A 16,213-nucleotide genomic window follows, 5' to 3' on the forward strand; every position below is an offset into this window, starting at 1 on the left:
ATAGATTTGTACATACACTGACAACACACATTAATGTCCAAACAACATGAAAAAGTCAACTTAGCATCCGATGACCCCTTTAATAGGTCAGTGTTACCCTTCTACTTCTAACTATTATTACTGTGTTTTGGTAGTGACAATTTTGAGGAGAGGACAAATACGCCAAAACCTTGTGAAAACAACTAATTAACTGTAGAATGTCCCATATGTCTTTTGAATCATTTTTAAACCTATATTTTTTGAATCATTTTTAAACATATATTTAATAATAAAAAGGTGACAAAAAACTTGTAAAAAAACAATTCAGTTTACTTCTTTCAGTACAGAGCCAGAGCCCAGAACACTCCCATATTACTGCACAATGCTGGCGAATGGAGGGCACCAGAGCAAGCACATTGAACAGCATACACACAGGTACATAAAAAGTAACAAATAAGAAAAAGGCAACTTGGACAGAAATGTAGAAATTAAACCAAAAAAAGAAAAAATGAAATTGCAAACATCTTACTCTGCGACAACATTTGAATTCGTTCTGTTATTTGGTCTACTTCATAGCCCAGGAATGAGGCCTAATCGGAAAAGTAAAAGTAACAGTTAGAAACAGTTCTGACAAAGTACTGCATTGGTTCACATGCAATCCAAAGACTACATACATACACTGATATGGTTATGGATTACCACTATCGGCTATGCCACCAGCCATCATTGTCCACCTTGTGTCAAGAACAGTGAGTAGCTGTACATGAAGAGAAACAACCTAGAACCGCAGGACTCCAATTTCTGTCAGACCGCGCATGTATTCAACAACTTGAAATGCTGATTATCTACATGTATTATATGCCCGTTTCAGGATGCTGCTGTTTGCCTTTGGATATACTGAAATGGAGATCGCTGAGAGGAGAGAAGAGGTTGTGTGGTGACTATACACTCTTGACTTAAAGCATTCTTAGCCAGACATGTCAAAATTTTGAGGTAGCAAGTTGGCATCAGTGCTTTGCAGATCAACAAGTTGGATTTTGGAAAGAAAAAAACCATTGGGACAGCTCTTAAATTCTTGTACATACATCGGATTTTGCTTTTTACTGTGGCCAGAATCAAGCTGAATCTCCAAATTTGTCACCAAGGTGAAATGAAGACCAACGAAGAGTGCAATATCAATCAAAAACAGCTGAATTTTGAAAACGTGTCATGATGTTTTATATACAAACATTTCTGTTACAATGCTTTTTAATCAGAGACATGGGCCCTAAAAGTGCTTATGAGGTCTGTGAAGAACAAATGCAACATCAGATTAAGTTCAGTTTTAACCGTACATCTCACTCTCCTCTGGTGGATTATTTCTTCTGTTCCATTTCACTTTCTCACTGTGAAACACGACATGAAGCACCAAGAAACTCAAACATCCCTCTTCCCCATTTTTTCCTCTCGCTTAGCCATCATTTGCAGCCACCAGCTGTCCCAGTCCTTGGCGCACGTAAACAGCTTGAATCTCCTTTGTCTTGAGGCAGAAGTCGCAAGCCCACACCGCTGCGCTCTCCCTGGTTAGCAGCCCATACGCTGGCTCAGTTAGGCCTGTGCAGTCTCTATGGAACCATCGTTGGCAGGAGGCCTCGCACAAGATGGCCTCTTGGTCATCATGCACTTCTGACAAGCAGAGGCCGCAAGGGAACACCATGCCTCCTCCCAGCTTTGGTGGACCAGAGCCTGGACCAGCAGAAGGTGGAGCGGGCCCACTTGGAAGTGGGGACTGTGTGTTAGGCGTAGAGTTGGAGTTGGAAGGAGGATTGGGGTTGCTACCCGGGGTGTTGCCACCACTACTATTGTTAAGGTTATTCTGGTTGGAGTTGGGTGGCTGGTTTGGCATTGGACCTCCAGGAGCACTGTTCTGCTGGTTGTAGGGCGCCGAACCTGGAGCGGAGTTTGGTGGCGTTGGTTGTTGCTGGTTGGACGGGGTGTTGGAGCCAGGGCCGCCTGTGGAGTTAGGTGGAGGATGCTGATTGGTTGGTGCTTGTTGAGGCTGAGGTCCATTATGTGGGCCTGTGGGGGACGAGTTGGGATTTGGGGGTTGAGGAGCCGACTGGGGTTGACCTGGAGTGTTGGGGTTGGGTTGTTGGACATCTGGATGACCTGGGAAACCTCCTCCAGGCTGTGGAGGTCCAGGAGCCGGGGACGGACCAGGGGTGGCATTGTTGGATGGAGGACCCGAGGGATTAAGGTTGGGTGGTTGCTGCTGAGAGGGAACAGGTGCACCACCACCTGGGCCACCAAAGTTCTTTCCCTCTTCACCAACAGGAGGACTCGATCCGGGGTACGGGCCATCTTGTGGAGGAGGAAACTGTCCTTGTGGAGGCATACCTGGATGTCCACCTACCATATTACCTCCACCACCTCCGCCACCCATGCCCATCATGTTCATTCCTCCTCCCATGCCCCCCATAGGGTTCATGGGGCCGTGCGGAGGCCCACGAGGGCCAGGGCCACCGGGTAAGGGTGGGCTGTTGAAGGGATGCCCACCTTGTCCATGTGGAGGTTGCTGTTGGGGCATCCCAAACCTTGGATGAGGTGGACCTCCTCCACCTCCTGGACCGCCACCCATTCCTCCAGGTGACAACATCGGGTTGAAACCCTGCCCAGGGTGCATGGGTGGGCTGAAATTGGGTGGCATGTTAAACTGGGACGGGCCTCCCGGTGGAAATCCTCCTCCGCCACCTCCTCCGCCTCCGCCACCTCCAAAGCCCGGCATGCCCCCGAATCCAAGCGGGTGGTGTGGTCCAGTATTTGGCGTTGGTGGACCGAAAGGGGGTCGTCGGCCAGGCTGGCCGCCTCCAGGTCCACCAGGGCCGCCCATGAATCCCATACCTCCTCCCATTCGACCAGGTCCACCATAGCCACCTCCACCGCCCCCTGGGCTGGGGAGAAAAGAGGCACCACCTGGACCACCTCCTCCACCAGATCGCGATGGTGGACCAAAGTCATCATCGAAAGGGTTAGAGGCCACCAGGTGATCAACCATCGGAGTTGGAGGGGGTGCAAACTCAGAGAGGTGGGAGAATGCTGCCCCCTAACAGGAAACACAAAGGGAGATGAATGAGTTTGTAACATTGAATTGCTTAGTTTCTAACGTTTTATTGAATACATACACTACCAGTCAAAAGTTTTTGAACAGTATGATTTTATTGTTTTTTTTGTTTTTTTAAGAAATCTTTTCTGCTCGCCAAGCCTGCACTTATTTGATCCAAAGTACAGTAAAAACAGTAAAATTTTGAAATATTTTTACCATTTAAAATAATTGCTTTCTATTTTAGTATATTTGAAAATGTAATTTATTCGTGTGATCAAAGCTAAATTTTCTGCACTGTTACTCCAGTCTTCAGTGTCACATGATCCTTCAGAAATTATTCTGATATGCTGTCCAAGAAACAGATTTTATTATTATTATCAATATTTATAACAGTTGAGTACAATCTTTCAGGATTCTCTGATTAATAGAAAGATCCAAAGAAAGATCGGCATTTATCTTAAAATAAAAAGCTTTTGTAACATTATACACTATACCGTTCAGTCAGTGTATTTTCAGTAATTTGTTTTAATCAAAAGTGATAAAGACATTTATAATGTTACAAAAGATATCTATTTCGGATAAATAATGTTCCTCTGAACTTTCTATTCATCTAAGAAATCTGGAAAAAAAAAAAAAAAAAAAAAAATCTACTCAGCTGTTTTCAACAATAATAATAATAATAATAATAATAATAATAATAATAATAATAAATGTTATTGAGCAGCAAATCAGAAAATTAGAATGATTTCTGAAGGATAATGTGACTGGAATAATGGTGCTAAAAGTACAGTTTTGAAATCACAGGAGTAAGTTACATTTTCAAATATACTCAGATAGAAAACAGTTATTTTAAATAGTAGAGATATTTCAAAATGTTACTGTTTTTCCTGTGCTTTGGACCAAATAAATGCCAGCTTTGTGAACAGAAGAGACTTCTTTAAAAAAAAACATTTAAAATCTTACTGTTCGAAAACTTTTGACAGGTAGGTGTATATTATTAATATTTTAATGCACTAAATTGGTAGATAAATGCAATTATTGTTAACATTTAGCTTGGAGGGAAGGAGGGAAGATGCAAATTCCACCACAAATATTACAACAAAGTGAGGCTACATATGTGACCCTGGACCATAAAACCAACCATAAGGGTCATTTTTTTGTTAGGATAGGACAATATTTGGCCGAGATACAACTATTTAAAAATCTGGAATCTGAGGGTGCAAAAAAATAATAATAATAATAATAATAATAATAATAATAATAAAAATTAAATAAATTTTCAAAAATAAAAATAAATTAAAAAAATAAATAAATAAAATATTGAGAAAATCGCCTTTAAAGTTAAAAATGAACTTCTTAGTAATGTATATTACTAACCAAAATTAAGTTTTAATATATTTATGGTAGGAAATTTACAAAATATCTTCCTGGAACATGATCTTTACTTAAAATTCTAATGATATTTGGCATAAAAGAAAAATCAATCATTTTGACGCATACAATGTATTGTCTGCTATTGCTACAAATAAACCCGTGCTACTTATGACTGGTTTTATGGTTAAGGGTCACATGTAACACAGCATTAAGATCAAATATTCAAAAACTAACCTGAGTGTTGGACTTCCTCTTCTTTTTCTCTGGGCTCTTCATCTGGGAACCTATGGAAGCAGGAATGGAAAGGGGGAACAATGAACAAGAATAGGGAGGGGGGAAAGTAATGATTAGACCAAAAGCACATTTGTATTTAACTTTTTTTTGGATGCAAAAACATGCACAAGATAATTTTTCACTGTAATTTCCCAGGTGGTATTAGGTGGAATTGGTCATTTGCATGCCCACTATGTCACACTGCTAACATCAACTGTGAACCTGACTAGCATTTTAAGAGATAAAGCTTAGCTTACTGGTAATAAATAGATATGGTAACTGATTATTTTCTTAAACATACAGCTTTTTTCTAAGCTACATTTTTTTTCTATTACACAGCTGTGTGGAATCACCTCAATTTTACAACCACACATCTCAGTACCTCCAAAAAATAAATATGTTTGTTCCCTTAGATTACTGAAGTGTAACCCAATGTTATTAAACATTGACACAAAACTGAAAATTAGAGATAGACCGATTATCGGTTTGACCGATATTTTTTTATGGATATACTATAATATTTGGCCCACTGATATATGGTGCCATTTGGTCAGTCTCTAAAGACTAACACCTAACTACAGTATTCACAGATAGTCACTTAACTGTATTTGTTAAATAATAATAATTATAACAATTAATTACAATAAAATATGTGACCCTGTCTGTTAGGATAGGACAATTTTTGGAGATATAACTATTAGAATCTGAGGGTGCAAAATAAATAAATAAAAATAATAAAATAAAAATATTGGGAAAATCGCCTTTAAAGTTGTCCAAATGAAGTATTATCGATGCATATTACTCCTCAAAAATCAAGTTGAGATATATTTATAGTAGGAAATTTACAAAGTATCTTCATGGAACATAATCTTTACTTAATATCCTAATGATTTTTTTGCATAAAAGAAAAGTCAATCATTTCGACCTATACAATGTATTTTTGGCTATTACTACAAATATACCCGTGCTACTTAAAACTGGTTTTGTGGTCCAGAGTCACATACGATTAATATTCTTATTATTATCAAATACATTAATTCATTTTCAAGTCACAAATTTAGATTTATTAACTACACAGCCAAACATAAAAATAATTTTGAAAAAAAAAGATATAAAATATATCATATTAAATGTATCATTCAATTGTAGTCTAATTTAGTCAGAAAGCAGAAATAAAAGGGTATTTTAGAAATTGCTTATTGGTTAAAAGACACTTAAAGACATAAAAAGGCAATATCGGTCTATCTCTTAAGACAAACTTTACAGCTGATGAACATTTATGCAACCCTTTAGAGATCCCTAACCCTGATCCCAAGTAAGAGGCTTGCTTTTAGAGTAAATAACTAAGTTGGAAAAAGAGTTGAATGCAATGTGTGTAAAAATAAAAATAAAAAGTAAAAAACAAACCAAAACCCAAACGAACACGCGTGAATAGACAAGTGATGCGAGGTTGACATAAAGCTACCCAAAGACAGATCCCCACGAAAACAAGGCCACCGTACATTCAGGCATGTGCGGACAGGGAAAAGGGAGATTTGCAGCCAGAGCTGTGTGGATTCCCGGCTCGGACACAGAGATGCGCTAATTGACAGTTTCCTACCTTTGCCTCGTTTTCCTTGACTCTGTCCCGCCTGCTGTCCCGCCATTAAAATGACTGTCGGTGCGGTGCCATGACACCGTTCATTTACAGAAATTAGTTTATTTGACGAAAACCTCCTCGGGTCCAACGAGTATCACCCCGCAGCCCCAGGAATTGACCGTGAATGCTTAATTTTAACTGTACCGATGGGCCAATGAGATCAGGCACCTACTCAGCAACATGTCTGAAGGATGCATTAACGGTTTGAATCAGATTTATCATTTTCTGCACGTTTACAAATAACAACGCGATCTGGATGGGCATCGCATACGCGTCTGAAAAGGTTGAGTTGCTAATCAAAAGTTCTTGGCAAGCACGCAAACCAGCCGTGATAAGAAGTGATTGGAATGGACTGAATGTGAATACACATCTGCCAGCCTGCAATGTGATCACATACAGATGTGTTTCTACCTGGACGGCCGTCTAAATGACACTTAGATGCGCGCACACCGAGCTCTTCTCCCCATTTTAAACAGCGTTCGATTCGAACGTGCAGTGCTACTGTAAATGACGCGTTAAGCGTTTGAATTTAATTCAAACGTGATTTGAATTCGCCAACTAGCTACCGTTAGCCGTTTAGCCATCAGCAAGCAAGGTAAAGACGGTAAACGTTGCTCACACAGCTCATTCATATACACCTGACTGTTGCATCAAGACATGGATGTCAACCCGCATATGACAAACAATCAATGTCAAATAGACTTACGATTAATATTTATCCCCAAACGCGAAATTGGCCATGTTAATTACGGCCTGCTCGTTGCCGGACAAAGAGGGACAGCCGGAGTCGACTCGCGCAGGGCATGTGTGGAAAATAGGGGTGGTCGGGCTAAAACAAGTACGTGAGTTTTACAAAATGTTTACGTTTCTAGTGATATTATATAATTGTTTTGTATTTAAACGTCACTTGGTTACATTTAGGTTAGGCACATATGATAAATGTCTGACGCTGTTTTTGTAAACGCTTAATATTTTTCTCGCCTCCCCCCGTGTTTCAATCATGTGGACTGATCGGGATCAGACCACTTTTTGCAAATGAGGCAGGGAGAAATTCTGAATTGTGCATTTTTTACTCAGAACACAGCCATCGGTATTGTTGTAAATTGGTACAGTTACAGTTTATTTGTGATGTTGTGGATAGAGTTTTGGAGGGAATGTACTCTAACAGTTTTTTTTAAAAAAAATAAAATATATAACCTCGATTCGGTTATAGGCGCGCCTGAATGTTTGCATGGTTCAGCTGCATGAGTGGAGTTGTAGTTTCCAGACCATTAAATCAATAGTACGTGATTTTGTTTTGATTTTTATTCATCTCTCATTTCTTGTTCTAAAATGCCTTTAAAACTATGTTATGTCATTGCTACATTACTTTGTATGTTAAAAGCAGTTTTACTGTCATAATTTATCAACTAGCTAAGTGAACACTAAACTCAAAAACAGAATAATAAAATAAATACAATTAAATAATTATAGAATAATTTATAAAAACATGCTGTTAGATATTCAGATGTGAAGAAACAACTGTCATAAGTCAGAACAGCTCAATTCAGTGTACTAGTGGAGGCTTTACTTTTGTAGGCTACTACTACTGATCTAGAATCAGTCACCCAAATTCAAATCATATTTTTTTTTAGCTCAAAAGGCAAAACTGTTCAGATTAAGATAATTAGCTACATATAACCTACTGCTTTGGATCTCAAGACACAGCTAAAATGTATTATACCACTGACTCTGCTGCCCTCTTGTTGTCGAGTTAACACAGTGCACGCCAAAAACATACAGTAAAATGTTTACATAAACCTTGCAGAATCTGCAAAATGTGAATTATTTTACCAAAATAAAAGGGATCATACAAAATGTGCATTATGTTTTATTTAGTATTGACCTGAATAAGATATTTCACATAAAAGACGTCCACAAGAGAAAATATTAGTTGAATTTATAAAACTTACCCCGTTCAAAAGTTTGCATATGCTTCATTCTTAATACTGTATTGTTACCTAAATGATCCACAGCTGTTTTTTTTTTCATATGCAACTATTACAGAAGGTTCTAATGCTCACTGATGCTCCAGAAGGAAAAATTAAATTTTTTTTTTTAATGTGTACATTTTTAGTATTTTGCCTAAATATCATATTTTTTAATTTAGTACTGCTCTTCAGAAGCTACAGAAGATACTTATATGTTTCCCAGAAGACAAAATAAGTTACATTTACACTGATCTTCAAATTCAAAAAGTTTTCACCCCTTCTCTCCTGCTCTTAATGCATTGTGTTTCCTTCTGGAGCATCAGTGAGCGTTTGAACCTTCTGTAATAGTTGCTTATGAGTCCTTCAGTTGTCCTCAGTGTGAAAAGATGGACCTCAAATCACACTGTCATTGTTGGAATGGTTCAAATAAACAAAAATGCTGAAAAAACAACAAATTTGTGGGCAGTATAACTGTTCAAACAAGGGACCCATGAACAACTATCACTGAAAAAAAAAACACACACACACAGCTGTGGATAATTCAGGTAAAAACGCAGTATTAAGAACCAATTGTATGTAAACTTTTGAACAGGTCATTTTTTAGAATTTCAGCTATTATTTTCTCTTGTGGACTATATGTAACTGTAAAATATCATATTTAGGTCAGTACTAAATAAAAAATAACATGCATTTTGTATGATACCTCTTATTTTTGTAAAATAATTAACATTTTGTAGATTCTGCAAGGTGTATGTAAACTTTTGACCTCAACTGTATATGAACTTGGTTTCTTCACCTAGAGAAAACTAGAGAACTGAGAACTGCCCCTGTTGCCCCGTTGTTGTTGTTTTTAGTTATTATTTTTATTTTTAATTGTTTATTTTTATATTTATATAGGGAGCTAGAGCAGACAGCAACACAAAAATATGACTCATAGCCTAATAATGCAATAGGGTGTTTTTCAACAAAGATATTGTTCTAATTGACATTTAGGCACTTTAGAAAATTAGAAATTTGTAATATATTTGTATTAAATATAGTTTTGTTAAATCTTATGTCATTTTAAGATAAATAACAACATTCTGTGCAAACAAATTACATACAAAGGTGTTTTTTTTTTTTCCAACAGTTCTGAAGAAGTGACAGGTAGGCCTACACAAAAAAAACATGAAAAAAGCACACACATACACAAGAGAGACAGATATATTGGGGAAAATTAAGAAAATGTAAAGGAAAGTGAAGGGTGCAGTTTAAAGAGAACCTTAAATTATTTTGCACGGCCTCAGCCTAAGGATTTTAGACCTTTTTATGTGATGGCCGTACAAATAATAGTGCCTGGCGGCCTCTATTGGCTATACAAAGAACCAACACTGAAAATAACACATTGGAGCATCAATTGTAAAAGTAACATGACAATCATATCAACTCCTAAGACAATTTCCCGTGACTGCCTTAAACCATTTCTGCTTTGAATGACTAGAGGATACTTTCACACTGCCCTAAAAATAGCATACGAGGTAGGTATACCCCTTGTAATACAATATAAGTGATGCATTATATGTGAACTTTGCATGTCTTGTAAACTAAAAGTACCTGGATTTAAGTGGATAAATTCTCAGACATTTTGCTACTCACCCAAACTGCATTTATATCTATCCAGTATTGGGGGTAACACATTACTTCATTAATATTACCTTTTTCAAGTAACTAGTAAAGTAACGCACTTTCGAATTTCTAAGAAAATATCTGAGTTACTTTTTCAAAAAAAAAAACACCAGTTACTTTTTCCGCATTTACTGATTGACAAGTCTCCTGTCAGGAAATTGGGAGTAAACATGATGTTACTGTATTCTAGACTAAATGTGAACATGCATTAATTCATCTCACTCACAAAAAACAGATTCAGTATTCCTCAAAATGAATAAAAACAGTGAAATGCAAACTCAGAATATGATGCAACCCTGCAATAATGAAATATGTTAAACAAAACAAATATCCTTTATGTATTTAATCCCATTTTATTAACCAGTGTCTTTGCTGCTGACCTTTGATGATGCAATTTAACCATACTAACAAGCAAAAATTACTTTAGATAAACTAACATTTGTGCTTCATTTTTTTTTTATAGCTGAAGAGTGATCTCCTGCATAAATGTACTTTTCTTTCAGCCTGAGGGAGGTGAATTCATTTCACTTTTGGTGTAAAAGGGCTTTTACATTAGAATTGTTTTATATTAAAAACAAAGAAGCAAGCCCTGCCCAAACTGAAAAAGTACTTTCCATAAAAAGTAACTAAGTAACGTAATTATCTATCTAAAGTAAATAATCTATCTATGTTGTTGTTGTTTTTTTACATTTTAGACTGTTATTGTCCAGTTTTATTTCAGTTTTACTTAACATTTTAATAATTTTGTTGTTTGTTCTTGATATTGTATTAGTTTTTGTTTTATAAAATTTGCCTGTAGTGTTTTATCGTTTTTATTTAGTTTTATTTATTTTAGTAGGCCTACATCTACCACTAAATGAACATGAGACATGTTGCATAGGCATCTAGTTTAAATAAAATGATTTTTTGTATATTTTATTTTGGTTAACATTCATTTTATTTCAAGCAACCGAAATGTTTAATAAACTAATAACCCTGTTAGTTACTCAGAGATACGCGTCGCCATAAATCACACAATGCAAATGTCCAGTCCAGGTGCAAAGGCATACGGTCACACTGTCATTCATTCACCTTGCCCTGATCCACCCTTGGTCATTAGTTATGAATCATTTCATTGATACGTCTTTCCCGAGTGCTCCTCATGAATGATTTCTGCATTCTCAGGCCCTCTTCAAGACCCATTAGAGTTAATTTTAGCCTCAGGATTGAGTTACCGTCTGCATTGTCTTAAATCGAGATGAATTGTTAATCCAGTGCTGCTGTCATAGGCAGGTTAAGATCACAGTGAAGGTTAGGTGAAGGGGTGACAGAGGCGACAGGGTTAATGACTGTTTGCAGATCAGATGTACACGAGTCTATGCGGCCCCCAGGGTTAAGGGTAGAATAGCAGCAATACGTGATAGCTGAAGGGAATCACGCTGCGAAAAACGGGCAAAGTGTTGCTTCGGTATCGTTTCACCGGTATTAAAGACACTTAACGTGGAGGGAAAAAGGGTTGAATTGACACCAGCCCTCCCCCTTTCCTTTCAGTAGGTACGCTAAGATCCCTCTCTTTTTACCTTTCTTACTTCATCATCATGATAGCTGAGTCCGATAAGCGGTCTCTTGTGACGCCCGCTGTGATCCAATTTAGGAACAGAGCCATCCTCCACGAGCATATTGTATGAGATGGACAGACAAACCAGCCGTTAAAGATACACCAAACACGTGAAAACGTGTAAATCAAAGCTCTCGCCAAAAACGAGCCGGTTACAAGAAAACTGCCTCTTTGGTTTAATAGTATAATAGCTACAATAGAACATAAATCATCTAATGAAATTGAAAAATTGTTATGGTATTACAAAAGTTTCGTTTAAAAGTCAAAACTTAAGCTGTGGGGGAGACTTCCGGTTCGTTAGCCGCTATAGGGAAATAACGACATGCAGTAAACGGTAAAACTGTACTACAAACCAGTGTGTTCATAATTAAAATAATAGTTTAATATAATATGTTATGACACACCACTTTGCAATTTCAAGCAGCAAAGCTGTTTTCTAAAACTAAAAATAGAGGGCTTGCACTTACGTCGCGGTTTGGTCGGTTACCCGGATGTGCAGCCATGTACTTGGATGTAAACAGTAGTATGGACTGCTCGGTTAATGTACTACTGAATACGTTCTTCTGCTAGTTTATGCTGTCTAAACCACAGAACAAATGTGTGGAAGCTGCTAAATCATATAGAGAAGAACCTAGCAAGCAGAAAAGGGCGCAATATTTTGACAAACTAAAGTTAACAGGTGGTAAAGATACATAAGAGCAGTATTAATTAAGATTTTAGCCTAATATTTCACCTACCTGACTGGAAATGATAAGAACAAACATGAATGTTGTCAAGATTCTTGCTCTGGAAATCCTGGTTCAGTTTGGCCAACCACAACTTTTGTTCCTCAGACAGTTTTTTGCACTCTTCTTATTGTTTTGTTATAACTTTTGGCAGTCTGTAGCTCTCCAAATGTTTTTCTCAGTCTGACTGATTAGTACAGCTCAAAACATGACAGCAATTGAACATTTTCAGCAGCAGTAATCAGCAAAATATGTGAGTTTTGTTCAGTTCAGTGACATTGTTTACATTCAGTGCTGCCAATAAGGTGAATAGGTTTGGGAGCATATCACAGGATATGCTTTAGGTGGTAGCAATTAGTAATAGTTTGCAAACGTAGATCTAAACAATAAAAAATTATACTGCAAATATAGTAAATATAGCAATTGTGAGAAATAAGGTCAATTACAGTACACACCATGTGTTTAAAACATTGCAAGGGTGAGAACAACTGTAGTTTGCGTCAACCTCAAACTACAGTGTTAAACCAGAAAATCCACCAGACAACAAATTTATGTTGAAACGTTTACCAAATTACATTTTGGTTATGGGAACACATAATGTTCAGTTTTTGTACACCACCATTCAAAAGTTTGGAGTTGGAAAGATGTTTTAATGTTTTTGAAATCTCTTAAAGGGATAGTTCATTCAAAAATAAAAAATCGTCATTAATTATTCATCCTCATGTCATGTCATGTTCTTTGGATTACAAATTAAGATATTTTTAACAAAATCCGAGAGCTTTCTGACCCTGCATAGACAGCAACACAACTAACATGGTCAAGGCCCAGACATCAGTGGTTCAACTGTAATGTTATGAAGCTATGAGAATACTTTTTGTACACAAAAAAAAAAAAATAAATAACAACTTTATTTAACAATTTCTTCTGTTTTCGACACACATTCATTAAAGTACCACGACACATATGTTGCATGAGCTGGCATTCTGTCGCACAAAAAGTATTCTCGTAGCTTCAGAACATTACAATTGTGATGTTACATGACTATTTTGACAATGTCCTTACTACCTTTCTGGGCCTTGAACGTGGTAGTTGCGTTGCTGTCTATGCAGGGTCAGAAAGGTCTTGGATTTCATCAGAAATATCTAAATTTGTATTTCAAAGATGAACAAAGAATGTTTGGAATGACATGAGGGTGAGTAATTAATGACAGAATTTTCATTTTTGGGTGAGCTGTCTCTTTAAGAGACTTCAAAAACATTAAAACATCTTTTGTGTTCCAAAGATAAGCAAAGGTGTGTGTGTGTTGTTGTTTTTTTCACTAGTAGTGGCTTTACACAGTGTACTACTATCCATTATCAAATAACATGAGGAAATATCAGACACAGTATAGATGCTGGTGTTTGTAATCTATTACAGTATCATCTGTGGCTCCCTGAAGCTGCTCACATATGCTCACGTTTTGTCTACGTAACATCTGCCCTGGAATGTCAAACATAGATTTACAAATGCATTCCTGTGTTCATATACATGAGCGATTCATTGCATGTGAACTTACTGTGCAGGAAGTTCATGTTTGTCTGCATGTATGAACACTGATATGGACACTGTTGACGTTGTTGTTATCGTGAGTACAGATCATCCGCGGCTGGACGTCTGTCGTGGGAGGGTCAGAAGCAGAGCTGGAGACTGCGGTGGAGACGTTCAGCGCGTGAGGTAAGCTGAGGTGTCTGTCAGGGCTGGTCCAGACAGCCTGGCCAGATAACAGTGACATGGAGCACTACAGTTACCAGCCGGACCCGGTCAGGTGACACCGCCACATCAAAGTTGCCACAACAGCGTCAGCAGTGGCCAAAAGACTGTCACTGTCCTGAACACCATCTGTACGATTTGTTAATGTACTATTCTTTACACATAATTGTCTCCTCATGAAAAATTGCTTTTATTCCTATAAACACTACCAGTCAAAAGTTTTTGAACAGTAAGATTTCTAATGTTTTTTAAAAGAAGTCTCTTCTGCTCACCAAGTCTGCATTTATTTGATCCATAATACAGCAAAAGCTGTAATGGTGTGAAATATTTTTACTATTTAAAGCAACTGCTTTCTATTTGAATATATTGTAAAATACAATTTATTCCTGTGATCAAAGCTAAATTTTCAGCATCATTACTCCAGTCTTCAGTGTCACATGATCCTTCAGAAATCATTCTAATATGCTGATTTGCTGTTCAAGAAACATTTTTTATTGTTATTATTATCAATATTTTAAAAAGTTGAGTCATTTTTTAGGATTCTTTGATGAACAGAAACATCAAAAGATCAGCATTTATCTGAAATAAAAAGCTTTTGCAACATTATACACTATACCATTCAAAAACTTGGATTTTTTAAATAGAAATTAATACTTTTATTTAGCAAGGATGCTTTAAATTGATCAAAAGTGATGAGAAAGAAAATTTATGTTAGAAAAGATTTCTATTTCAGAGAAATGCTGTTCTTCTTTACTTTTTTTGTAAAATTCGACTCATAATTTTCAACATAATAATAATAGTCATAATAGTAATAATAATCACAATCATAATAATAAATGTTTTAGAGTAGCAAATCAGTATATTAGAACGATTTCTGAAGGTTCATGTGACTGGAGTAATGGTGCAAAAATTTAGCTTTGAAATCACAGGACTAAATTAAATTTTAAAATCTATTCAAATAGAAAACAGTTATTTTAAATAGTAAAAATATTTCAAAATTTTACTGTTTCTGCTGTACTTTGAATCAAATAAATGCAGGCTTGGTGAGCAGAAGAGACTTCTTTAAAAAACATTAAAAATCTTACTGTTCAAAAACTTTTGACTGGTAGTGTATATATATATATATATAAATATAACATTGTTAATAAGAAGAAATTATGATTTCTGAAGGATCAACGTAAGTTGCATTTTGTTATGTGTTATGTGTACAGTATGTGTTTTTAATCAAATAAATATGGATGTGGTGAACATAAGAGACTTTTGAAAAGTAGTGTGTATAATTTTTTTTTTTTTTTTTTGTGAGTGCAAATTAATTAGGTCAGAGAATAAGTACAATGTACACTACAACAATGGTAAAGAGAAAAAATGTTAAACATATCTACATGCATTTTTAACATGCACAACATGCTTTGGCTGATGCAACCCGTATAACACAACCACGAGCTCGTAACAACCTTTCTGCTGAAGATGTCATTGCTACTGCATGTGCAGGTTTGCATCATTTACATCTCAGTGAATGACATGAGGTTATATAGTGTAAACTTTGTCAAAAAAGCACCCTATAGGTCTTATCATGCCAGTGCACTATTTATTTTAGTCAGCTGGGGTAGAATACAACAACGTGATCTCTTGCTATGTAACATGAGCCGGTAAATGCTTATATCACTGAAATTAAAGATACCATTCATAATTGATTCAACATGACTGTCTGGACTGAAGTAATTAGCTCTGAGCCGAACACAAATGTGCTTCTGCAAACATAAATTCAGGATCGCTGACATTTGAAAGCTTTTTCTGTTTTGTTCTAACATAAATGTTTGTGGCTGCTTATTGTTTCTCCTTTACAGGCCTGGGTAAACATGGCTAGTAGTAGATCAGGTCAAACAGGTTGAGCCGGAAACAAGCAACAAGTCCAGGATGTGCTCGAGCAAGCACCTTTGTAGTATTTACACACATCTATAGCGGGAATCCCCACTGTTGTAGATTTACGGTAACTATCAAAATTTCAGTCAGCTGTTAAACAAAGTTTTGACTAATGCACTACTGAAGTAAAAGCAGCTGACATCAACAATTCTGCTCAAAAAGGAGCCAAAATTGAACATTTGTGTATGCAAAGACTTAATTGCTTTCAGGCATGATAAGATTGTGCTGTTTGATATG

At 36.7% G+C, this 16,213-nt stretch overlaps 1 protein-coding gene across 3 annotated transcripts; it reads right to left on the minus strand.

Annotated features, from left to right (window-relative positions):
* Positions 1-288: 288 nt before the first annotated feature.
* On the minus strand, positions 289-7,157 carry pygo2 (pygopus homolog 2 (Drosophila)). 3 transcript variants are annotated; one of them, XM_051136109.1, is made up of 4 exons: positions 7,054-7,134; positions 6,309-6,531; positions 4,670-4,719; positions 289-3,061 (listed from the first exon to the last, which is right to left on the minus strand). In XM_051136109.1, the coding sequence occupies exons 2-4, from the start codon at positions 6,352-6,354 to the stop codon at positions 1,430-1,432; spliced, it is 1,728 nt and encodes a 575-aa protein (XP_050992066.1). In that variant the 5' UTR covers positions 6,355-6,531; positions 7,054-7,134; the 3' UTR covers positions 289-1,429. The 3 variants fall into 3 exon arrangements, with proteins under 3 accessions (XP_050992066.1, XP_050992067.1, XP_050992065.1); XM_051136110.1 differs by lacking the exon at positions 6,309-6,531 and having other exon boundaries at positions 7,054-7,157; XM_051136108.1 differs by having other exon boundaries at positions 6,309-7,148.
* Between the last annotated feature and the right edge of the window lie 9,056 nt (positions 7,158-16,213).

Source organism: Labeo rohita, chromosome 19 (assembly GCF_022985175.1).
Source record: "Labeo rohita strain BAU-BD-2019 chromosome 19, IGBB_LRoh.1.0, whole genome shotgun sequence".
Lineage (NCBI taxonomy): Eukaryota > Metazoa > Chordata > Actinopteri > Cypriniformes > Cyprinidae > Labeo > Labeo rohita.

Bases quoted from the DNA above. Each gene is read 5' to 3' on its own strand.
- pygo2 (XM_051136108.1), bottom strand. From the start codon at position 6,354: ATGGCGGGACAGCAGGCGGGACAGAGTCAAGGAAAACGAGGCAAAG. The intron at 4,720-6,308 runs GTAGGAAACTGT...CTGCTTCCATAG, and splicing joins TCAAGGAAAACGAGGCAAAG to GTTCCCAGATGAAGAGCCCA. The intron at 3,062-4,669 runs GTTAGTTTTTGA...GTTTCCTGTTAG, and splicing joins AGAGGAAGTCCAACACTCAG to GGGGCAGCATTCTCCCACCT.